This window comes from Danio rerio, chromosome 23 (assembly GCF_052040795.2).
Source record: "Danio rerio strain M-AB ecotype USA chromosome 23, GRCz13ab, whole genome shotgun sequence".
Taxonomy (NCBI): Eukaryota; Metazoa; Chordata; class Actinopteri; order Cypriniformes; family Danionidae; genus Danio; species Danio rerio.
In genome coordinates, this window is record NC_141043.1 from 48886925 (window position 1) to 48913570 (window position 26646).

At 42.1% G+C, this 26646-nt stretch overlaps 1 protein-coding gene across 10 annotated transcripts in view; it reads right to left on the bottom strand.

Moving 5' to 3' along the window:
* Positions 1 to 26646, bottom strand: part of ctc1 (CTS telomere maintenance complex component 1) — a 50167-nt gene that overhangs the window by 20380 nt on the left and 3141 nt on the right. For 3 of the 10 annotated variants that reach the window (XR_015522974.1, XM_087306208.1, NM_001077745.1), the window contains 12 exon segments: positions 25394 to 25631; positions 24725 to 24933; positions 23360 to 23492; positions 19340 to 19648; positions 15982 to 16110; positions 12613 to 12836; positions 11005 to 11155; positions 8682 to 9009; positions 8219 to 8333; positions 4943 to 5312; positions 3173 to 3262; positions 554 to 682 (listed from right to left, as the gene is read on the bottom strand). Coding sequence is in view for 6 of the 10 variants with exons in the window: in XM_087306208.1 (XP_087162334.1) it covers positions 554 to 682; positions 3173 to 3262; positions 4943 to 5312; positions 8219 to 8333; positions 8682 to 9009; positions 11005 to 11155; positions 12613 to 12836; positions 15982 to 16110; positions 19340 to 19648; positions 23360 to 23492; positions 24725 to 24933; positions 25394 to 25631 (2425 nt within the window). In the remaining 4 variants the exon portion in view is untranslated. 10 annotated transcript variants of the gene reach the window in all.

Below are 26646 nucleotides of genomic sequence, written 5' to 3' on the forward strand. Positions count from 1 at the left end.
CGGAGTGACATGTGCTCTTTTAGGTTCATTGAAGACCACTCGTGCTTCTGCGTTCTGAAGCAGCTGAAGAGGTTTGATAGAGTTAGCTGGAAGCCCGGCTAGTAGAGAGTTGCAATAGTCCAGTCTGGAGAGAACAAGAGCTTGAACAAGGAGTTGAGCTGCATGTTCAGATAGGAAGGGTCGGATCTTTCTGATGTTATAGAGTGCGAATCTGCATGATCGAGCAGTTCTAGAAATGTGGTCAGAGAAGTTTAGTTGGTCATCAATCGCTACTCCAAGGCTTTTCACCATTTTGGATACAGTAATGGTTGCCCCGTCCATCTGGATTGAAAAGTTATGGTGTAGAGTCGAGTTGGCAGAAACTTTCGTGAGGTTAAGCTGAAGATGACGATCTTTCATCCAGTGTGAAATGTCTAACAGGCAGGCTAAGATGTGAGATCTGTGATCCATTACACCACAAGTGTCTATGTGTAGTGTCTGCATGCTTGTGTATGTTCATGAGTGAAGCGTGTGTAGATGTGTGTAGTACATGTGTATAGATGTGTGTGTTAACCTGAGCGTCCGCAGGCTCCTCTGTGAGTGTGTGAACGCGCCACTGCGGCTGCAGCAGGAGGGAGGGGCTACTGAGCTGTGTGACTCCGCCCCTCGCTGACACTCCCTTAGCTTCTAACACGCCCACATCCTGTCGGTCAGCACAGAAATGAAGTTCAAATATAATCACATATTCATCTCCACCTGCCCAAGTGCTGCCAAACAGATCCAGAAATTGTTCACAGTATTTCCTCTAATGTTTGTTCTTCTGGAGAAAGTCTTATTTGTTTTATTTCGGCTAGAATAAAAGCAGCTTTTAATGGTTTTAAAGCCATATTAAGGTCAATATTATTAGCCCCCTTCAACAATATTAGTGTTGGATTGTCTCCAGAGCAAACCACTGTTATACAATAGCCGCGTTTCCACTATCGCGCCTAAAGCGAGCGAGCCAGGGTGAGCCAAGGCCAGTGGCGTTTCCACTGTCACTTCCGGGGCCTAATCGGGCCAAAGCGGGGCTTTCTTGGGGTCAGCGGTCGGCCTTTTTCGGCCCGCCGAATACATTGGGCCAAAGAGGGCCAGCCGGGGCTTCGGGGCGGAGTGAAAGGAGAGGCGGGCATAGTTTTCCGATCGCACACGAGTACATGCGCCAAACACATAAACAAATAAATAAATAAATAAATAAGGGAAAGAAAACATCTGGAACAAATTATAGGCTGGGGTCTTTTTTTGCATATGATCGTCCTTATGTTTCTCTTTAAATGTAAGGCTGTTGCATAAAATGATTTTTTATAAGTGACTTTTCTTTGCTGCATCTTTGATGTTTCAATAACGCATACTAATCTTTACACCATATTAAAGACACAGCAGACAGTAAAGGTTTTCAAGAGGTTTTGTCAAGTTTAATAAGTGTTTTGCGCGTTTAGATGCCTGTGTGTGTGTGTGAGACCGAGGAAAAGAGCGCTCCATTCATAGCTCTGTTGATGCCGCACGGCTTTTTTCTTTAATTTTTATTGTTTTAATTTATTTCGGTGATAATACACTATATGAATACAACAGTAAGACATTAAACTTTACAAATTTCATGTCCACTTTTGTAGGCTCAAAACAATAGAGTTATATCTAGATAAAATAGCCCTATATTGAAATAATTTAAAGAGTTACAAATATCAGATAGGCCTATAATAAAATCACATTAAATAAATAAACCAATATAAAACTAACAAAAGCTATAGCTGTAACATTTAGGTACAATTAGGTCAAACTGTTTCAAATTTATATTAAACTTTCATTTTTCAAAAGCCTCTTTGAAAAACAGATTTTAGATATTTTTCTAAAAATAAATAAATGAATAAACACCGGAGAATGTTTTAAATATTATTTATAAAGTATTTGGATACGATGATATAAATCAAATCATGCAAACAGAGGATTTTCGGGGTGAGTGAACGCAGAAATAGGCGACCTTTTTTCTGTCTGCAGCTGCACAGCACTTTTTTGACGGGGAAAACTGCAAGTTCAAAATGTGTTCTGTGTCCTTAAACAAGTGTGTATGTTTTTATATGACGTGGTAAAATTAAAAAAGGAAATTTTAAATACATAAAGAGCTTTATTAGTGCATAGCTGCTGAGCGCAACGAAATATAGGCAATATTTTATTACGTGCTGCTCTTATGTGCTGAAACACTGAACACTTTCCTTTACTTAAGATATAATAAGCAACATCTTTAAATAAAGGGAATCACCTTTTAAGTGTCATAAAGCCTATAGGGGGAAAATAATCATGTTTCAGTTCTCTCCGGAGCATTTGAGATGAATGTTGGACAGATTCTGTGTAGAGGATGTTATAAAATACATTTTATATCGAGTTATTAACGGAGAATTTTATATATGTGGTGTTATATTATGGATGTGTGCGCTCTCTGCGCTGTGTCCCTCCGTTGGTGGCAAGACCACTGGATTTCGATGCCAATAGTCGGTCGGCGAGTAAATGAATATGATGAATGAAAACACACAGGCATGTGCGTATAGACATGCGTTGTACTGCTGTACAGTAACGTGTCATTTGTTTGTTTTGGTTGTCCTATTTTAATAGTTTCGTGATGATGTGATGGTGTGCTTAATCTGCTTGATTCTCGCTGAAGTGGGCGGTTTGAGTGACGTTTGATTCGGGGGATGTTCTGGGGGCGGGGTTTGCTGACGCGCTGCGAGCTACTAGCCCCACAGTGGAAACCCGACATGGTTTCCGCCTCACTGCTCAACCTCCCGGGCAATTGGCTCGGCCTGGCCCGATATAAGCCCTGGCTCGCACTGGCCTGATAGTGGAAATCCGGCTATTGACTTGCCTAATTACCCTAACTTTACCCTAATTACCCTAGTGAAGCCTTTACATGTCACTTTAAGCTGAACACTAGTGTCTTGAAGAATATCTAGTCTAATATTACTTACTATCATCATGACAAAGAGAAAATAAATCAGTTATTAGAGACGAGTGTTTTGTGTTTATAAAAGTGTTTCTCTGCTAAACAGCACTTGGGAAAAGCTTGAAAAATAATGCACATTTCACAGAAGGCGAATAATTGTGTCCACATCTGATTCTTACACATTTACAAGGCAATAAACAGATGAGAGAGAGTGTGTTTTACCTCAGTGTTGAGTGCGATTAATCGATACACACATCCTGGATGAAGAACGGGGAACCAGCGAACACACGAACCCCTGAAGTGAAGCTCAACCTGCAGAATTGATGGCGAATTCAGCATTACGGCTCATATTGAACAATAGTGAACATTTCAGAGTGACAGACAGTAAAACTGAGCACACGTTCACAACCTGGTGCAGAAGCTGATATTACTATGTGAATTTCTAATTCTTGTCAAGTCAATGAGATCTTTATAAAAGTATAATGCACGGCTGACAATGACAGAAGCTTCAGTCATCGTCAGGGACTGCAGTGTTCACATGGACATCAGTCACTGAATGACTTGCCCAATTCTGAATGAGACAATTACATGATGAAGGTGTGCGAGTTGCTTTCTGAATGTTCCTATCATAGTCCCTTTAGACATGTTATAACACATAGATCCATTAACAAACACATCGACAAAAACACACAAATATACACCACTTTATTAGGTACACCTTACTAGTAACCGGGTTGGATCCCTTTTGCTTTCAGAACTGCTTTAATCCCTCGTGGTGAAGATTCAACAAGCTGCTGGAAATATTCCTCAGTGATTTTGCTCCATATTGACATGATAGCATCACACAGTTGCTGCAGATTTGTCGGCTGCACATCCATGATGCCAATCTCCCGTTCCACCACATCCCAAAGCTGCTCTATTGGATTGAGCTCTGGTGACTGTGGAGGCCATTTGAGTACAGTGAACTCATCGTCATGTTCAGCAGTCTGAGATGATTGAGCTTTATGACATGCTGCGTTATCCTGCTGGAAGTAGCCATCAGAGGATGGAGACACTGTGCTCATAAAGGGATGGACATGGTCAGCAGCAATACTCAGGTAGGCTGTGGCATTGATGCTCAATTGGTACTAATGAACCCAAAGAAAATCTCCCCCACACCATTACACCACCACCACCAGCCTGAACCGCTGATACAAGGCAGGATGATCCATGCTTTCATGTTGTTGAGGCCAAATTGTGAGTCGAGCATCCGAATGTGTCAGCAGAAATGGAGACTCATCAGAGCAGCAACGTTTCTCCAATCTTCTATTGTCCAGTTTTGGTGAGTCTGTGTGAATTGTAGCCTCAGTTTCCTGTTCTTAGCTGACAGGAGCGGCACCCGGTGTGCTCTTCTGCTGCTGTAGCCCATCCGCCTCAAGGTTGGACGTGTTGTGTGTTCAGAGATGCTCTTCTGCAGAGCTCGGTTGTAACGAGTGCTTATTTGAGTTACTGTTGTCTTTATATCAGCTGGAGCCAGTCTGGCCATTCTCCTCTGACCTCTGGCCTCAACAATATTTCCTCTTTGTCGGAGCATTCTCTGTAAACCCTAGAGATGGTTGTGCGTGAAAATCCCAGTAGATCAGCAGTTTCTGAAATACTCAGAGCAGCCCGTCTGGCAGCAACAACCATGCCACGTTCAAAGTCTCTTAAATCCCCTTTCTTCACCATTCTGATGCTCGATATGAACTGCAGCAGATCCTCTTGACCATGTCTACATGCCTAAATGCAGTGAGCTGCTGCCATGTGATTGGCTGATTAGAAATATGCGTTAGCGAGCAGTTGGACAGGTGTACCTATTAAAGTGGCCATGAGATTTTCATGTTGATTAACCCATTTCTGAGGCCGCAACTGGCATTTTTAAAAGCTGAGACACATTCAGTGTGAAAATTAAATACATTTAAACCGTGTGGGTGAGTGTGTGCAGGATTCAGTGTGTGTGTGTCATCTGCTGACCGTCTGGCCGCCGCCGTCTCGCTCTCGCTCCTGAATCCTGCAGTTTTTGGGGTCATGGCTCCAGCGCTGGACGCCCCCCACACACACCGCTCTGCACTTGAAGCCCAGCTGCCGTGTGTGTGTGTCTGCGGACACGTTCTGCAGCGTCACGCCATGCTTACTCTCCAATCTGAAGAGCAGACTCACACACACTGCAGAGCTGTCGGCACGCTCACACACTCCAGCGTCAGCCGATCTGGGCCTCTTGGAGAATTCGCCGCAGCTTCTGTGTGTGTGTCCGTGTGTGAGTTTGCTCTCCGCCATTTGATGACTCATGGAGGAAGACGGACTGATGATGATCAGATCATCCATACACAGCTGGAGATATACCCTGAAATACACACACACACACACGTATACACACACACACACACACACACACACACACACACATACAAAGCAAAAATAAATACACACACATGCATGCACATACACACAAACATGAATGAACATGCACAAAAATGCAAATACACAAATAAACAAACACACACACACACACACACACACACACACACACACACAAACATGCACAATCACTCACAAATAAACACATACACAAGTTCAAATAAACACACACATCAACACACACAAGCGAACATGCACATGCACACAAATGCAGACACAAAGAAATACACAAACACACACACACACACACACACACAAACATGTACACATAGACACAAATAAATGCACAAACACACACAAACAGACAGAAACATGCACAAAAACACACAAATAAACAATATCAAATAAACACAAATAAAAAACACACATACACACAAACACACACACAAGCGAACATGCACATGCACACAAATGCAAAGACACAAAGAAATGCACAAATAAACAAACACACACACACACACACAACAAACCGAAAGATGCACATGCACAAAAACCCAGACACAATTAAACACACACAAGCACAAACAAAAACATGCACACAAATTAACACACAAACACAAATAAATACACACACACAAACATGAACACGAAGACACAAATAAATGCACACACACACACACAGACACACACTCACACACACACACACATGAACAAACAGACAGAAACATGCACAAAAACACACAAATAAACACAAATAAACAAACACACAAAAACACACACACACAAACGAACATGCACACAAATGCAAAAACACAAACAAATACACAAATAAACAAACACACACACGAACATGTACACAAAGACACAAATAAATGCACAAACACACACACACACAAACAGAAACATGCACAAAAACACACAAATAAACAAATTCAAATAAACACAAATAAAAAACACACATACACACAAACACACACACAAGCGAACATGCACATGCACACAAATGCAAAGACGCAAAGAAATGCACAAATAAACAAACACACACACACACACAACAAACTGAAAGATGCACATGCACAAAAACCCAGACACAATTAAACACACACAAGCACAAACAAAAACATGCACACAAATTAACACACAAACACAAATAAATACACACACACAAACATGAACAAACAGACAGAAACATGCACAAAAACACACAAATAAACACAAATAAACAAACACATACAAACACACACACACACAAACAAACGAACATGCACATGCACAAAAATCCAGACACAATTAAACACACACAAGCACAAACAACAGCATGCACAAACACACAAATTAACACACAAACACAAATAAACCCACACACACACGCAAGCAAGCGCACACACACACACAAACATGAACACGAAGAAACAAATAAATGCACAAACACACACACACACACACAAACAGACAGAAACATGCACAAACATGCAGACAGACACAAGCATTGCCGAGTCTGCTCTGGTGGACAGTAGCAGACTCTAAAATGAGACGCAGATTCAGAGTTCCACATGAGATTATTAATTAGCAAATAATATCAATATTATGAGTGTAAACATTAGGTGAGCAGGTCACACCCCGTGTCATAACAACACACTACATGAAGAGATACGCAGTGATGAGCAGTTTAGCTGTTTGCATTAGACAGAAACAGGACAGGAATGTAAACAAAGCCATTCAGAAGCACAGAATAGTGCACACACTGCACTCCAGCACAATGGTCAGCTTTATAATCTAATGAACACATATTAAAGCTCCTTAACATGATTAAATGTAGATGCTGAGTCACTGATATGTGTTGGTTTGCACAGTCTCAGTTCTGAAGTTCAGTTTCAGACGCTTTATTTTATCCTCCAGATCTGAGCTGAACTGTCTGCTGCTGCTGCTGTCAGTAGTACGGCAATAAATGTCCTGTAAAGACTCACATTATCAGCATTTAACACTGAATAAAGCACATGAGCTGCACCTGAGCTGATCACTGTCAGTCCTGTTGTTCATCTGTGAGAAACAGAAGCCGTTTCGAATATATATATTTCAGGTGTTGGTTAGAATAAAAACTCCTTTTAATATGGAGAATATTCCTTCTATCGCGTGCCGATGCTTTATTTACAACACAACTTAATTCAGCCTTTAGGCTCGATAGTCAGGCACACTCGCGCTAATCTGGCAACCTGCACTTGTGTGCACTCGTCACAAGAGGAGCTGAGTGAAAACCTGTTTTGAACCAGGCGTGCAATACCTAGTTCAACCACTGGGTGTCAAACTCACATACTGCACCTTTAAGAACAACATTATGTGTTCATTAGCAGATTAAACATTATCAATTAAGCAGCCTTTAAATCAGAATCACCAATCAAACCATGAGTTCGGTCAATCCTTAATTGCTTATTTAATATGTTGTTTTAGTCAGGTTTAGGGGCAGCATGGTGGCGCAGTGGGTAGCACATTTGCCTTACATCAAGAAGGTCACTGGTTCGAGTCCCGGGCATTTCTGTATGGAGTTTGCATGTTCTCCCATGTAGGCGTGGGTTTCCTCCGGGTGCTCTGGTTTCCCCCACAGTCCAAACACCTGCGCTATATAATGTGTGTGTGAATGAGTGTATATGGGTGTTTCCCAGTACTGGGTTGCAGCTGGAAGGCCATCCGCTGTGTAAAACATATGCTGGATAAGTTGGCTGCTCATTCCGCTGTGGCTACCCATGATAAATAAGGTACTAAGCCTAAAAGAAAATGAATGAATGAATGAATGAATGAATGTTCAGGTTTATGTAAAGTGTGTGTATGAAATGTGCCACTGTACATGAACACTCCTGACTCTCGAAGTGTGTGTGTGTGTGTGTGTGTTTGTACCTGCAGTGTTTGTGTGTAATGTAACTCGGCTGATCCAGGTGTTTCCAGGAAGGGAAGTTTGTCTTCATGAACCTCTCCATGACTAAAGTACAGCGGCGCACACACACAAGACAGCCTGCACACACACACACACACACAGAGATACACACAATAAATGCACGTGCACACACACACACAAAGGGACAAACAGACACACAAGATATGCACACATACACATACACACAGACAAACACATACAGATGTACACACAACCACAAGCATACACACTCACACACAAGACATGCACGCGCACACACACACACACACACAAGCAGATGTACACACATGCACAAACACCCACACATATAGATGCATGCACAGAAAAAAAGTGCACAAACACAAACACACACACACAGATGTTGTGGTCTCTTTGCACATACAGGCAGTGGAGTGTGTGTGTGTGTGTGTGTGTGTGTGTACTCACCCTGCCAGGCCGTGCTGATGTTGGGGCTTTGGTCTCTGCGCACACACAGGCAGTGGAGTGTGTGTGTGTGGTCGCGCAGCTGCAGTGTTGCGCTCTCCGCCTGCAGCTCCAGCACCCCCAGCAGCAGCAGCGGGTCAGGGGACGCCTCCTCCAGCCGGAGCTCCACACTGGACCAGCGCAGCGCAGAATTCAGCTCCAGCGCCGTCATGTGGGCCGCAGACGCAGACAGGAGAGCCGGCAGAGACATAGACGACCACACCTCACGCTGCATCCACACACACAGCTGCTGCACCGACCACAGAGCAGCACTCGGCCAGCGCACACAATACTGACACACACCGACACACACACACACACACACACACACACACACACACACACACACACACACACACACAAACACACACAAATACAGTAGTTATTATTATTTATTATTATTATTATGAAAACAGGCCAGAAACAAGACATGCTGTGATAGCCCTGCCCTAAAGGACTGATAATTCCTCCCTAAAGAACTGATAGCCCCGCCCTAAAGGACTTATAGTCCTGCCCTAAAGGACTGATAGCCCCACCCTAAAGGACTGATAGCCCCGCCCTAAAGGACTGATAACTCCGCCTTTAAGGATTGATAGCCCGTCCTAAGGGATTGATAACTCCACCCAAAGGACTGATAGCCCCACCCTAAAGGACTGATATCCCCGCCCTAAAGGACTGATAGCCCCACCCTAAAGGACTGATATCCCCGCCCTAAAGGACTGATAGCCCCACCCTAAAGAACTGATAACTCCGTCCTAAGGGACTGATAGCCCCGCCCTAAAAGAGTGATAGCCCCACAAAAAAGGACTGATAGATCCACCCTAAAGGACTGATAGCTCCACCCTAAAGACTGATAGCCCCGCCCTAAAAGACTGATAGCCCTGCCCAAAAAGACTGATAGCCCTGCCCTAAAAGACTGATAGCTCCATCCTAAAGGACTGATAGCTTCACCCTAAAAACTGATAGCCCCTCCCTAAAGGACTGATATCTCCGCCCTTAAAGACTGATTGCTCCACCCTAAAGGACTGATAGCCCCGCCCAAAAGGACTGATAGCTCCGTCCTAAAGGACTGATAGCCCCACCCAAAAGGACTGATAGCTCCACCCTAAAGGACTGATAGCTGCACCCTAAAGGACTGATAGCTCCACCCTAAAGGACTGATAGCCCCGCCCTAAAGGACCAATAGCCCCACCCAAAAGGACCAATAGCCCCACCCAAAAGGACCGATAGCCCCACCCAAAAGGACCGATAGCCCCACCCAAAAGGACCGATAGCCACACCTAAATGACTGACAGCCCCACCCTGAAGGACTGATAGCCCCGCCCAAAGGACTGATAGCTCCGCCCTTAAGAACTGATAGCTCCGCCCTAAATGACTGATAGCCCCGCCCTAAAAGAGTGATAGCCCCACAAAAAAGGACTGATAGATCCACCCTAAAGGACTGATAGCTCCACCCTAAAGGACTGATAGCCCCGCCCTAAAGAACTGATAGCTCCACCCTAAAGGACTGATAGCCTGCCCTATAGGATTGATAGCCCCACCCAAAAGGACTGATAGCTCCACCCTAAAGAACTGATAGCCCCTTCCAAAAGGACTGATAGCCCCGCCCTAAAGGACTGATAGCCCCGCCCTAAAAGAGTGATAGCCCCACAAAAAAGGACTGATAGATCCACCCTAAAGGACTGATAGCTCCACCCTAAAGGACTGATAGCTCCACCCTAAAGGACTGATAGCCTGCCCTATAGGACTGATAGCCCCACCCAAAAGGACTGATAGCTCCACCCTAAAGAACTGATAGCCCCTTCCAAAATGACTGATAGCCCCGCCTAAATGACTGACTTCTCCGCCCTGAAGGACTGATAGCCCCACCCTAAAGGACTGATAGCAAGTGTGTTACCATCGTAATAGGACAGTGGTGTGTGTTACTATAATTATAGGTTATTTGATAGTGGTGTGTGTGTGTGTGTGTGTGTGTGTGTGTGTGTGTGATACCAGGCTAATAGGGCAGTGGTGTGTGTTACTATAATTATAGGTTATTTGATAGTGGTGTGTGTGTGTGTGTGTGTGTGTGTGTGTGTGTGTGTGTGTGTGTGTGATACCAGGCTAATAGGGCAGTGGTGTGTGTTACTATAATTATAGGTTATTTGATAGTGGTGTGTGTGTGTGTGTGTGTGTGTGTGATACCATGCTAATAGGGCAGTGGTGTGTGTTACTATAATTATAGGTTATTTGATAGTGGTGTGTGTGTGTGTGTGTGTGTGTGTGTGTGTGTGTGTGTGTGTGTTACCATGCTAATAGGGCAGTGGTGTGGCTCCTGAATCATCTCTGTGTAAATGTTTCTCTTCTTCTTCGTCTTCTGTTCAGCGTCACACACAACGTCCAACAGCCGTCCAGCAACTACACACACACGGTCAGGTCGCACCCACCGCGGACTCAACCTGACAGACACACACAATTTAAAAGTGTAATAGCAGGTAAACAGGTTTTGACCTCATCGTGTTGCCATCATCATAGTGTGATGAACAATACCATACCTCAGGGGTTTTAAACTGTAGAGCGAGAATCTGAGGCGTGCACTAGAGTAAATTATGATGACGATTTTTATGCGTTCACTAGAGTGAATCTGATTAATGTCAGCTCCACAGCTAACTATCAGACACCTGTAGAGTTTATGCGTTCCAGTAAAACATACACAAATAAAATTATATATATATACTGGTTCTTTATATATATATATAAAATTATATATATAAATAAATTATATATATATACATATATATACATATATATATACATATGTATATACATACATATATATATATATATATATATATATATATATATATATATATATATATATATATATATATATATATATATATATATATATATATACATACACATATACATACATACATACATACATATATATATATATATATATATATATATATACAAATATACATACATACATACATACATATATATATATATATATATATATATATATATATATATATATAGACACACACACACACACACACACACACACAGACACACACAATGCTAGTGTGTATTGTTCCTGTGTGTGTTGTATCCTCTATTATCTGTCTCTTTCTCCCTCTCCACATGAGCGGAGATCAGGTGCAGCAGTGAAAGTGGGGCCCCCGTTATAAAAGCACGCCGTTGGTGATGTTTATCGAGTTCTCTTCCTGTTTCCCCTCGCTGTTGTGTGTGCGAGCGGATCGCTCTAAGTTCTCTGTGTGGCAGTCATATCTTTCTGTCTGCAACCCTGTTTCAAAGTCATCTGGTGAGATACTCTGTTAAATACGGTACTAGGACGGTATTCTGTGTTAGCTGTGGCTAAATGTTAACTTACTGCTGAATGATCTAAGGGAAGGCCCATTTTCTTTTGTCCCGTTTTCTTCTGTTTAATGGATAGTTATGGAAGTCGAATTGTTTGTTTCATTTACGGAACTTTATTTTCGGTTTAGGTAAGCAATGTAATAATAGGCAGCGTACCTTGTTTTGTTGTTTTTGTTCCCTGGTTCTGACACTGGAATATTTGTTTAATAAATCTGTTACCCCTTTTTTGACAACTTGGCCTGTGTGTGTGTGCTTGGTGAACAGGAACAGGGACTTCGGGTGACCTCTTTTAGCAGCGGTCATCCTTAACCTTATGTGCGTAGCGCGGTGCATCCGCTACGTAACACCCTGAATGAAGCGCCTACTTTACTACATCCAATCAGCTCACAGTAGAAAAAACAAGCCACGCCCACTGTTATTTCATTTATTATTCTGTTTCTCTAGGAACTGCGTCACAATACGTTAGAAAACGGTGGCAGTGTGGACTGTAACATTGTAAAAGCAGTAGTTATAGTGTGTATGTGCTGACCTCTCTGCGATGGCCTTCTGACAGTAGCAGAGCCACAGATACTGAGACGGCCCCAGATTCCTCTCCAGCAGGAGGCGCTGCAGGGCCCCGTGAGGCTCCGTAACCTGCAGCTCCGAACACAGGCGGCTGAAGGCTGTGATCTGAACACTGGAGCGCAAACACGCCCACAGAACCGCCCGCTGAGCAAACGCGGATGCCTGATACGTGAAGTGGACGTTGTGAAGCTGAAGAACAACAAAAAATAAGTTTACTCAACACTTGTGTGCTGTGTAACGACTATGGCAGATCAGACACATAATTATTTTGCTTTTATTCAACAAATAACACACCGTCAGCTTCTCTTACCCAGAAGAGACCGGATGTTCAGTGTGTAATACAACTCCAAGGTATTTACGACATGAAGGAATGCTCAGAAATGGACACACACACCGTCAAACTTCTATACGGTCTGCTTTATGTGTAATCAGGTGTTTTGCAACAAGTCTCTTGCTCATGTATTAATATTATGGTTTTAATAGTTCTGCAAACCATGTTTAACTCTACCATAGAAAATATGATCATATCACCCCAATGTTATCCTCCTTACACTGGCTATCTGTTAAGTTTCGTATTGATTTTAAAATATTGCTTCTCACCTATAAAGCTTTAAATAATCTAGATTCTGTTTATCTAACCAACATTGTCTCGCTACAATCCAACCCGCTCTTTAAGATCTTAAAACTCAGGGCTTCTGGTAGTGCCTAGAATAGCAAAGTCCACTAAAGGAGGTCGAGCCTTCTCATTTATGGCTCCTAAACTCTAGAATAGCCTTCCTGATAATGTCCGAGGCTCAGACACACTCCCGCAGTTCAACACTAGATTAAAGACCTATCTGTTTAGTAAAGCATACACTTGTGCATCACTTAGCGGTTGGATAAATGAATGTGTTCCACACAGGTTTCTGCATCTCGTTTACATAAACTATAAACAGCAGCGACGCTAATTATTCTCTTTATTCTCCATTTCCACCTGGGGATACTCATCCAGAGGCCCTCAGACTATGCACCGCCACTGATGCGATCCAAGACCAGCGACAAGATAATCCCAAGGTTTCCATAATCCTGGACCAGGCCGTATCCTGAGCAGCTGCTGTGGTGGTCATGGAGGAGTGGAGAGCATGAGACTGATTCCTGTAAGACTCCAGGGACAGATGAGTCTTCACTGACGTCCAGCGTTCTGCAGCCTCCGGCGCCTAGACTGCAGCTCTGCACAAGACGTTTGGCCATAGGAGAAACGGTTGTGCCCAACTGAACCTGGTTTCTCTCGCGGTTCCTTTACTTTGTCCAATTGGTGAAGTTTTTTGTAGAGCTGCGCATTGATGGATTTGCTCTTCAGTGTTTGGACTCTCAGCAGTGACAAGTAAACCACACTAAACTGAACAGAACTGAACTCTGAAAACTGAACTACACTGTTTCAGCTCACTATGATCTTCTATGTGAAGCTGCTTTGACACAATCTACATTGTAAAAGTGCTGTACAAATTTACATTTACATTTAGTCATTTAGCAGACGCTTTTATCCAAAGCGACTTACAAATGAGGACAAGGAAGCAATTTACACAACTATAAGAGCAACAATGAATAAGTGCTGCAGGCAAGTTTCAGGTGTGTGAAGTGTAAGAAGCAAAACACTAGTCTTTTTTTTATGTAGTTAGTGGTGGAGCCAGAGAGGCAATCGCAGATTAGGAAGGAAAGTGGAGACTAAGGGCTCTATTTTGACGGTCCATGCGCAGAGCGCAAAACGCAGGGCGCAAACGCTTTCAGGGCGTGTCAGAACGCATTTTTGCTAATTTAAGGACCGGAAATCTGCCTTGCGCTGCGGCGCATGGTCTAACAGTGTTGAGTTTGTTTTCTTAATGAGTTATAGGTGTGTTTTGAGATAAACCAATTAGAGTCTCATCTCCCATTCCCTTTAGGAGGTAACAGAAAACTGTTAAACAGAGCATCTACTGCGTGAGAATGAGAGATAATGGATCTACTTTCACTTTTGGATAGGGAAACCTTTACGCACAGACATCAATTAGCCTATAAATAATTAATTTAGTTTGTTAAGCGCAAATATTCATTTCAAAACTATTTCTAAATTCAGTTCTAATTTCCAGCAAATGAATAAATGAACAATAATAATGAAGTGTGCTCAAAAACCTGAGTTATATCCTAAAACACATGCTGTGCCCCATATGGTCTAAAACCTGACCGGTGGACAAATCTAAGCTTGTTTTTAATAAAACAAATATAAATATGGATATAATAAATAATACTGCTAATAATAATAACATTATACAAAAGCAGATTGTTATGAATGAACTGAAAAAGCCTCCCGAGATGAAGAAGACATAAAAGCAGTGATTTTTCATATTTATGTAGGCTAGAAAATAATATGTTTTGTAATATTTTAATCCTTTATATTTATATTCTATATCTATTCTTATTATATCCTATATATATCCTTAATATTTAAATGTTTTCATATGTAAAGATATTTGCCTATTGCTGTCTTGTGTGTATTAAGCAGTGTGTAAGTGAGGTGCAACTCTGCGCTGGAGTTTAGACCGGGTTAGTTTTGGTCTAATGAAAAATCTATTATAGTTTCTCAAAATAGCAACGCGCCAGCGGTCCGCCTCAGAACACCTTCCTCTATAGAGCAGAACGCCTATGGGCACACATATGAGCGCTAATGCATTTGCTATTTAAACAGCGTAGCGCAACGCCTCAAAACCACTCTTACGCCAAGCTGAAACTAGCTAAAGACTATTGCGCCGCGCCGCACCTTGCACCACACTACGCCGGGTGTATGATAGGGCCCTATATAGTTGAGTTTTTAGTCGTTTCTTGAAGACAGCGAGTGACTCTGCAACACGCGTAGCTGTGCATTTATACTTCTGCACACTGTTTCTGTTGGTCTGCATTAACACTTCCAAAACGCTAGTTGTCAGTAAGGTGTAAATGTTCCTCTGTGTCGAGTTTCTTCTCTGGTGTTTTGTCTTTTCTGATCGCTTCCTTAATTTACAAGCGGCTCAAACTCGCTCATTTTGAGGCCGGACGGACGTGCAACAACTTTAACCATGAGGTAAAACAAAACAAAACTTTCCATCCGGAGCTCCTTCACTGGACTCCACACTTGTAAACAATCTCTCCATCGGGCTCGTGCAGCTATCTGTCCCACCCAGACTCGTCAAGCGCTACGAAGCCGACCAGTCACAGAGCTTGTGTTACACGTCGTTGGTTTGAAATATAAATGTTAAAAGTAGCTAGAGTGAATAAAACTTTAGTTAGAGTTTGTGATTCAGAGACATGCTGATTCTAGCGGCGATGACATAATCACACTCACCTGAATCTCCGCCCCCGCTCTCAAGCCACCGCCCCATTTCTGAGTAGGCTGATAGGCCAGACAAAGCCCCACCTGTCCGTCAAGCTCATAAAGCCCCGCCTCGGCGTTCAAGATCTTTGTGACGGTACCCTGTCAATCAGATAACATAGATTTGACAGATTACACGAGCTGGAATCACTGGTCAGATGCACCAGCAGCCCACTGACTACACATCTGCTGATTATAAGGGAGTAATGCAAAAGGAAATGCATAAACTAAAAATAAACAGACCATTATTGTTTGTCAGTGTGGATGCAAATATCATTGTTGTGAGCAGGGGTTACACCATGTCCTAACTACACATCCTGCGAAATGTTTTTGTTGTAACCATCAGCAACAGCGGCACCATATTTATTTATTTGTTGTATTTAAGGGTTTCATGCTCTCTTGTGAGAGCACCCGGCTACTTATGACACACTGAGGCTTTAATGCTGCTATCACACCAGACACAGCACGCGCGTCAAACGCGAGTGATTTACATGTTAAGTCAATGCAAACGCGCGAATAGACATCCTGCGGTGCGATACGCGCGAATGGCGCGGCGCGAATGACGCGAATTGCGCGAATGGCACGGGGCGAATTGAGCGGTTTGCGCGTTTGACGCACTTAACGAGCGTTTCGCGCGAATCTCTCGATTTCGAAAATCTGAACTTCAGCATACATTCGTGCCGCGTTAACCAATCAGATGCTTGCTCTTGTGGGGGCGTGATTGTGACGTAGACTTATTGTCGGTGTTCCGAGGGAAATCCTCCAGCCTTCACCGACAACAGTTCATCAAACTGGGCTTGGCTCAGTCAGAAGCACTGCTGAAAGCCTCCGTCATCCAGGTTCAGTTTCTGGAGGAGTTTATGAGCTCACAGAGCTGGATGCACCTCTGAAAGGATGTAGTGGACTCAGACACGACCCTAAACGTATCAACGCTGTTTTTCAGTCTTCATAAAGCACATAAACACTGTTATTTTCTTCATAAAATCCAAGTTAGCCATTTCGCTATGAAGCTAGAGCCCTGCCCATAGCGCGAATCCGCGTCTGTTCTAAAGTGAATTTGACATGCGAATGAAGCGGATTTGACGCGTGTATGAAGCGAGTAAACTCAAATGTTCACGCGGCTATTTACACGCAAATAGCGTGATTTATCCGCGCGTTCCGTGTCTGGTGTGAACACAGCATCAGTCTTTTTTGTGGTCAATATATGTAAACCCATACTTCACATATTCAGGGTCATATTTGCGCTTCAACATATTTGTTGCTATATTTAAATGAAATTTCACATGTCGAACGTTACGGTTGTCGTGCACGCATTTCAAAATAAAAGTCAAAATAAGTTATAAATTAAACCCACTAAAAATGTTTGCGTGGCCCACTTTTGGGTCGCGACCCACCAGTTGAGAAACACTGCTTTAAACATTATTTTCTAGCTTCATTTTAAGATGCTGATTAGGCTATTAAACCATTAAACAATTTATCCTATTTTGCTGCTTATTAATAGTAAACAAGGCAGTAGTTGGGTTTAGTTAATGGGTAGGATTAGAGATTTACAATAAGATCATACTTTAGTAGTGCTAATGATAACCACTTGTTAAAAGTTTGATTTGCCACTTATATTAAAGTGTTATAATTTCTCTCTTTCATGCAAGTTTTATTCCAACAGCCCATACCTACCAACACTCCCGCTTTTCCCGAGAGTCTCCCGTATTTCAGACCCATCTCCCGCCCTTCTCCCGTATTGTTCTGTCTCCTGGGAAAACTCGCGGAAGCACTATGGAGGACTTTTTTAGTTATTACTGTAATGAATTTTTAATAAAATGTAAAGAATACGGTATTAGCTAAAATAACGCAATGTTTTCTAATCATTTTAAACATTATTCAAGTTAGAAAACTAGCCGCTGAGACTATATTTACCTTCAGCCCACTAGCCTCAATCAAGTTTGGTTTTTGGCCCTTTTAAGAAAAAGTTTGGGCACCCCTGTTTTAGAAGACAAATATAACACGAAACAACTTTTACCAAACATTCTTTCACATGTCCTGTGGTTCAAGTTCAAGTTATTTATATAGCACGTTTCCACAAGGCTGCACAAAGTGCTTTACAGAGAAAAAATAAACAAATGATATGAGCATGAAAACAGTAACAGCAATAGACACATAATAGGAAAGAACATAAAGAGTGCTACAATGAAAAGAGCAAAAAAATAAATAAAATAGAAGTTTTGCCTAATTAAAAGATGCTACAACAGTTGACCAAACTAAACAAGATTACCCTGTTAAACTCTGCTGCTATTTGGGGATTTCCGCCTGGTTTTTGCCTAGCTAAATTTAAAAACTTCCCAAATCCACATGCAGAGGTGTAAATGCAAAAAGTTGGTATCATTTTAACGAAAACCCTTTGAATTTTCATAAAACACTGTTGAAAGTGTTTGAAATTTCTTTATATGTTGTCTGTGTTATAATAAACACCTAATAAAGAGGCGCTTTTTGTATTTTTTATTTATGAACTCAAATGTGAAAGTGTCTCTTTTAGGTTGTGTGTGGTCTAGCGTGCTGTAATTAATGTTGGTGGCTCCTGCACATGTCTGTAATCATAGGACAAAAGAAAACTGTCTCCACCATAATCTATGCAGAAGTTATTGTATTCCAGCTGATGAGAGGTGCTGTACAAGCCACAGGGATCGATCATTGTGTTCATATTTCACTATTCTTTTGTTTGATCAAACATAATTCACTGTGTTTGGAGCACGTCAGACATATAAAAGGATTACTTATACACATCAGCTCAAAAACAGGAGAATGGCCCTGAAGGGCACAGCATAAGGTGAGAGATGACGGCTGTCTGTGCTATCTGGGGCTGCTTATTGATCATGAATGTATTGTTTTCACTTCTGTGTCATGGAAACACCGCGATTCATTCAGCAACTGTTTGATATGTGAACATAATTAAGTATAAAGAATGCTAGAACCGTATGAGCACCGGCAAGAGCTTTCATTTGAGCTAGAACTTCTACATGTGTCATGTGAAAAAATATGAAAATGAAAACAATGTTAAATACCCAGCTCGGGTATGCAAAATACTGTGTATTTAAGTGTAAATAACTTTTGTACAGTAGAATAAAAACCAAAGTGATGCATATGTGCATAAAATATAGATTCTACACTTTCAAATGAAACCACTTACGGGGGTCTGGTGCAATGCTAGCCCTTTAAATCTGAAAGCGAAAGTCGATGACGGTACCGGGTCGGCAGAGTTTAACTGGTTAACAACGTTTTGATTTCCCACCATGCACACCATGAATTCCCCACATAATTAATAAACAGAAAGCCTCACCTTAAAGCTGATGATGGTGGATGGTTTCACTCTGACTGCCGGATCTGACGCCAAGCGTGTGTCGTCTGCAGGTGTGCGTGTGGCGTCTGCAAGTGTGTGTGTGGTGTCTGCAGGAGTGTGCGTGTCGTCTTCAGTGTCCTGCTCCTCTGAGCTTTCCTGCAGTGGTGTGTGTGGATGCAGGCGTGATTGACAGCTGTCAGTCAACACGCGATGTCCCTCCAGCGCCCCCAGCGAACACACACGCAGAGACGAGATCCACACACTCTGGCCGACACACACACACTGCCTCCAGTATTGATGCTTCAGCTCCTGAGACACACACACACACACACACACACACACACACGCACACAGACTTATATAAAGACTTGGATCTCTACTGCTGTTACTTTTAGACAAACACAGCTGGTTATTTATCAGGGTTTCTGCAGTTATCTAAATGTCAAATTTAAGACCTTTTTAAGACCAGTAAGTATTAAATTTAAGATCTATATCGCAATATCAAAAAGAGAGAAAATGAAAAAAAAATCCCAAAATTAGTGGTGAAATAAATGTATTTAAATTGAACAGCACTAAAGACATGTTAGATGCACCACTGAACTACAGAAAAAACAAACAAACATCTTAATGCTGATTTATACTTTTACCTGGCGCCGCATCGCGCACCTCACGAAACAGTCGAGGCTTTTATACTTGATGCGTTCGCCATTGAGGTATTTTTTAAATGACTGAAGAGACAGACAGTAAAATCAGACGAATAAAAAGATCATCATTAATATCGTTGAAGATGTTTTTGTGGGCCTCTTGTTTTAAAGGGCACATAGGTTACCGCTTTTTTCATATTTACTTTAACAGATTCATGTCCAGCAGTGTGTGCAGGGCCGGTGAGCGCTCCGTGTATCTTTTGCTCACTCAGTTCTGTTATAAAAATGTATTTTCTTGTGATAACGGGATTTCGTTGAGACATATTTTCCTCACGCTTGCATATATGTATTAATCTTTTTTTTGCTTGTTAGTTTGACTAGTGTTGATTTCAAATACAATAAATATATTTGTATAAAACTTGTAGTAACGGTGCTTATAATGGGGTATATGCCGAGCTAGTGCTGTTCCCATGCTGATACACTTCCGGTGAGCTGTTATTGGGAACTTTTTCCCACTTTATACGGTTCCTTATACAGCATCGATGTTGTAATTTAATTAAAATACATTCAGTTAAATAAACTTTAGCATTTATTTAGTTGCTCAAGCGTAAAGCGAGACAAAAAGCCGTTTACTCGCAGGCGCCCGTCAGAATCGACAGACTAACGCAGAAGCTCCATTGAATATACTGGGGTGAAATAAATGCTCATATTATAAAGACGTGGCGGTGGAAATGTAATTTAATGCAGGGCTTCTTCTACAATCTGAGACCCACTTTATATCAGATATCACTCAGCCAGTGGAGATCGCTGATTTTTAAAGAAAACAGACCTTAAACGCACCTGATTTTGCGTTGGCATTCAATTAGCCGGAAGCGCTTAACCCAGGTTACTGGCAAATTAAAAGTCCTATTAGCATGCTTCAGCATATACCCCATTGGTGGGTGCGACTAAATTTTGGCTGATGCGCCTTAATTTTTAAAGTTAGGAGCACCGGTGCTACCAAGCAAAAAGGTTAATTTCGAGCCCTGATACATCCATATATTTTACAGTCTATAGATCTTTTTCATGGCTGCTGCATGGAGGGCGCCATAGCGACCAGCGTCTTCCGGTCAATGCTAAAAACTTCCGTGTACAGCGTGTACAACTGGTAATTTGCGCTCCGAAAATGGGTTTCAATGACGTTTTTAATGGATAACAGAGTGTTTTTGTGACACACAACTTATAAATGTGTCTGTTAAAGCCGTAATAATCTGTCACATGTGGTTCAAGCGCGTCAGAAATACGAGAAAAACGTTCTCCTAGTTCACGTGTCTGCCGTCAGAAATAACGTACAGTGTGTGTGTGCGATCCCGGCCTGTCAGCTGTTATCTCAGCAGCTCTTTATCACACACACACAGAGAGAGAGAGAGAGAGAGAGAGAGAGAGAGAGAGAGAGCAAACCAGAGTACTGGCATGAAAGTCGTGTAATTTACAAAAATGAGCAATAAAAGTCTGTTCTTGATCCTCTGCTGCTGATTTGCTGTTCATTCTAATCGCGAGCCGTTTGTGTTTTATTTCGTGTGTTGTATTCACCACGGGTTTGTGTTTTTCGGTCATATGTCTCAGGGCAGAGCCAGGAGTTTTCCTGGATGTTAGTATTTTTTTTTTAATAATGAAAATTATAATTTTATATCACTTTTCTACATTGATGGATCACTAATCGCACGGGCATTCCTGACAAAAAGCTTGTGTTTGTGTGTACAGAAATGTACTATTCACTCTCCCTGTTAAGTTTGATCTAATCATGTCCTGAAACACAGCTCCTCTCCTGCTTTCACTGCTCATACTGACAGAGGGAGCGATTTGTTTGTGAATGAATCATTCATCGTGACTCGTTCACTAGCCGACAGTAATACACGCTTCTGGCAGCGCAGCATCTCGTTGTAATATTTATTTTGCATTGTTTGCTGATTGTATTCAACAAAACTAGCATAAGCCGAGTGTTTAGTGCGAGTTGGAGCTGCTTTGCCTTATGGTGAATGCAGTAAGTGACTGTTATCATCAATAACGTTACCTGATTAGCACAAATTTCAGAACATACAAAAACGTAAAACACTTAATATTACCTATGAAATGTTCTGCCTTTGAGCTTTGTTTTCTTTGTTTGCTCGTTACTACACCCGTAGACAGCGCTAAAGTCCCGCATCTTCACGTAATAACACTGTCTTGACTAGTGCGGTTGTATGAGATTTGTCCTGGGAGCACTGAACCAATGTGGCGGCGCTATTGACGCATGCTCAGGGTCCCTATGCGATATCTAGTGTATATATCTATGTCACAAATTGAGGAGCGGGGAAAGGAGGTGGAGTGGAGCGACAACGCGGGGAATCCTTCCCAAACTGAGGAGCGATCACAAACCGAAAGCGACGAGAGCGTCAAAGTAGCCAGAAACAGCGGCGCGTCTTCATTGGCTATGACGCGGTTCGGCGGCAAGCAATCAGAATGAAGTAGTCCACCGCTTGAGAGGAGTTCAGAGAACGCCTGTGAACTTTGGTTCTGATCACAGTTGTTCCCAAGAGTTTGATTATTGCGGTTCCTGGATTTTCAATTATTGAAAATCGCGACGACGTGGGGGGGCCCCCTAATCACGCGGTGCCCCCCCCCGCGGTGCGTGCCCTGTGGGCACATCCGCTACGCCACTGAGCAGACCGTTTACACATGAGCAGCCAGTGTTTTGAGTGCATGTGAGAAGTTTTGTCCACGAATAGAGGAAACCATCGCATGAGCAAAGACATTCGCTCTCTCGTATTACATGAATGTATTACATTGTAATACTGCGCTTACGACATTTGACAGTGATATAACGCCATACTCTGCCAGCCGAAATCATGTGGCACGCAACCACAGCGAACCTCTGCAAACACAGCGATGACGTCACATTCGCTGCGCGCACAGAGATCGGTTATTGCAAGTTGACCTTTTTTTGTAGTTGTAATACCGCAAATTACACTTGGACTATTGAAATAAAGAACTACAACACCCCAAAAGCCAAGCAACAACAACAAAAAAGAATATAAAATGAGCATTAGATGTAAAGTTACATGGACATCGGAAAAATAAGACCTGTGCAAAAATATTTAAGACCTAAAACAGCGAGTTTAAGAGTTTTTAAGGCCTTAAATTTTAGACTTTTAAATTTTAGACTATTTAAGACCCCGCGGAAACCCTGTATAGAAATCACATAATAAAACTGAAATTTACACAATTACAATGTATTTTTATATTTGCAGATGTTCATATTTTAACTGATAATTCATTAGTATGTAAATCTGCCTGTTTTATATGTTGTTTAAATGATTTATTTGAATTTAATGTACTGTATTGTTTTGAGACTCACCCTGATGATGAGCGCCACTGAAGACCCTCCGTCACTCAGGACGAGGCAGAAGAAGCGTTTCCCACGAATCAACAGCAGAGGACCGACAACACACACCTGCCCACCCACACACACACACACCTGATCCTCACAGCTGACACACACACACACAGACACACACAGTCATTATTCCTCTAATCACAACAGAGTCTTAACACACACACACACACACACACACACACACACACACACACACAAAAACACACATGCACAGACAGAAACAGACATATATACACACACACACACACACACACACACACACACACAAAAACACACATGCACAGACAGAAACAGACATATATATATACACACACACACACACACACACACACACACACACACAAAAACACACATGCACAGAAACAGACATATATATACACACACACACACACACACACACAAAAACACACACGCACAGACAGAAACAGACATACACACACACACACACACACAAAAACACACATGCACAGACAGAAACAGACATATACACACACACACCTGATCCTCACAGCTGACACACACACACACACACACACACACACACACGCATACAAGCACAGACACAATTATATACAGTAAAACAACACACACACACACACACACGCACAGACAGAAACAGACATACACACACACATACATACATACAAAAACACACACGCATACAAGCACAGACACACATATATACAGTACAAAAGTACAAACACACACACACACACACACAAACAGACATACACACACACACACACACACACACATACACATATATGGACACACACACATGCACAGACACATACACACATGCGCGCGCGCACACACACACACACACACACACACACACATATATGGACACACACACATGCACAGACAGAAACAGACATACACACATGCGCACGCTCACACACACACACACAAAGAAACAGACACAGACACACACACACACAAAGGGACAAACACATACATATACATGCACACACACACATGCACAGACATGCAGACACACGTGCACACACACACACAGACAGAGAGACAAAAAAAGGCACAGAGAGACAGACAGACAGACAGACAAGACACACACGTACTTTGTATATACATGCGCGCGCACACAAACACAGACATGCACACAGACATCCAGACAGACACAGACACACAAATTTACACATGTGCACACAGAGACACACATATACACATACATACACACACATTTATACACATGCACACACACACACACTGTATATACACATATGTATGCACACCCCCACACACACACACACACAAATAGATATGCACACACACAAAGAGACACACATACACACACACACTCTTCACCTGTGTGCAAGCAGCTCAGCTGCTCGTCTCACACTCATGACCTCAGTCAGAGCTCCGCCAGGGTCAAAGGTCATGGCCTCCAGGGTTACACATACTGGAGGGTCCACCAGCTCCAGGTAACCTGCTGCTCCAGGTGCATTCTGGGGGATGTAGTTCCATGTGGGAAACAGCATCAGCCTCCCCAGCCAGAGACAGGAGGACTTCAGCATCTGAACACACACACACACACACACACACACACACACACACACACTGTGAAGATGACACAAGGTCCCTGACCCACCAACTGGTTCAGTTGGTGTTTCTATGTGGAGTTTGCATGTTCTCTCTGAGTTGTCGTGGGTTTCCTCCGGGTGCTCCGGTTTCCCCCACAGTCCAAAAACCTGCACTATAGGGGAATTGATGAACTAAATTGGCTGTAGTGTATGAGTCTGTGAATGAGAGTGTATGGGTGTTTCCCAGTACTGGGTTGCAACTGGAATGGCATTCGCTGTGTAAAACATATGCTGGAATAGTCGGTGGTTCATTCTGCTGTGGCGACCCCTGATTAATGAAGAGACTAAGCTGAAGGAAAATGAATAGAGTTATTAGAATGTAGATTTATTCATGCTTACATCAACAAGCCCCACCCCCACCTGATGATGTTTCTACATTATTATTGTTATTTACCATACACGGGACGCTCCCTCCAGCGTCCCTCACTCGCCACTCTCCCTCACTCTTCCCATCGGCCCGTCCGTCACACAGAAAGCCAATCAGAAGCAGGTTGTCCCGTGGAAGTGCTTTATAATTGGGCAGTGTTTGCTCCGCCTTCTTGGCCTGGTCCCGGTAATGGGCGGAGCTCCAGCAAAGGCTGCTGCAGCAAGCAGTTCGCTGATCTCGAATCAGCTCTGACACAGACACAATCCTGACGACAAAAACATGAATACACATATTTGAATATTCATGAGGACACAAACCTGACCGGAAATACATGAATACACATATTTGAATATTCATGAGGACATAAACATGACCGGAAATACATGAATACACTTATTTGAAAATTCATGAGGACATAAACCTGACTGGAAATCAATGAATACACATATTTAAATATTCATGAGGACACAAACCTGACCGGAAATACATGAATACACTTATTTGAATATTCATGAGGACATAAACCTGACTGAAAATCAATGAATACACATATTTAAATATTCATGAGGACACAAACCTGACCGGAAATCAATAAATACACATATTTGAATTTTCATGAGGACATAAACCTGACTGGAAATACATGAATACACTTATTTGAATATTCATGAGGACATAAACCTCACCAGAAATACATGAATACACATATTTGAATATTCATGAGGACATAAACCTGAACGGAAATACATGAATACACTTATTTGAATATTCATGAGGACATAAACCTGACCGGAAATACATGAATACACATATTTGAATATTCATGAGGACATAAACCTGACCGGAAATCAATAAATACACATATTTGAATATTCATGAGGACATAAACCTGACCGGAAATACATGAATACACTTATTTGAATATTCATGAGAACATAAACCTGACCGGAAATACATGAATAGACATATTTGAATATTCATGAGGACATAAACCTGACCGGAAATACATGAATACACATATTTGAATATTCATGAGGACATAAACCTGACCGGAAATACATGAATACACTTATTTGAATATTTATGAGCACACAAACCTGACTAGAAATCAATGAATACACATATTTGAATATTCATGAGCACACAAACCTGACCGGAAATACATGAATACACTTATTTAAATATTCATGACCTGACCGGAAATACATGAATACACATATTTGAATATTCATGAGCACACAAACCTGGCCGAAAATACATGAATACACTTATTTGAATAT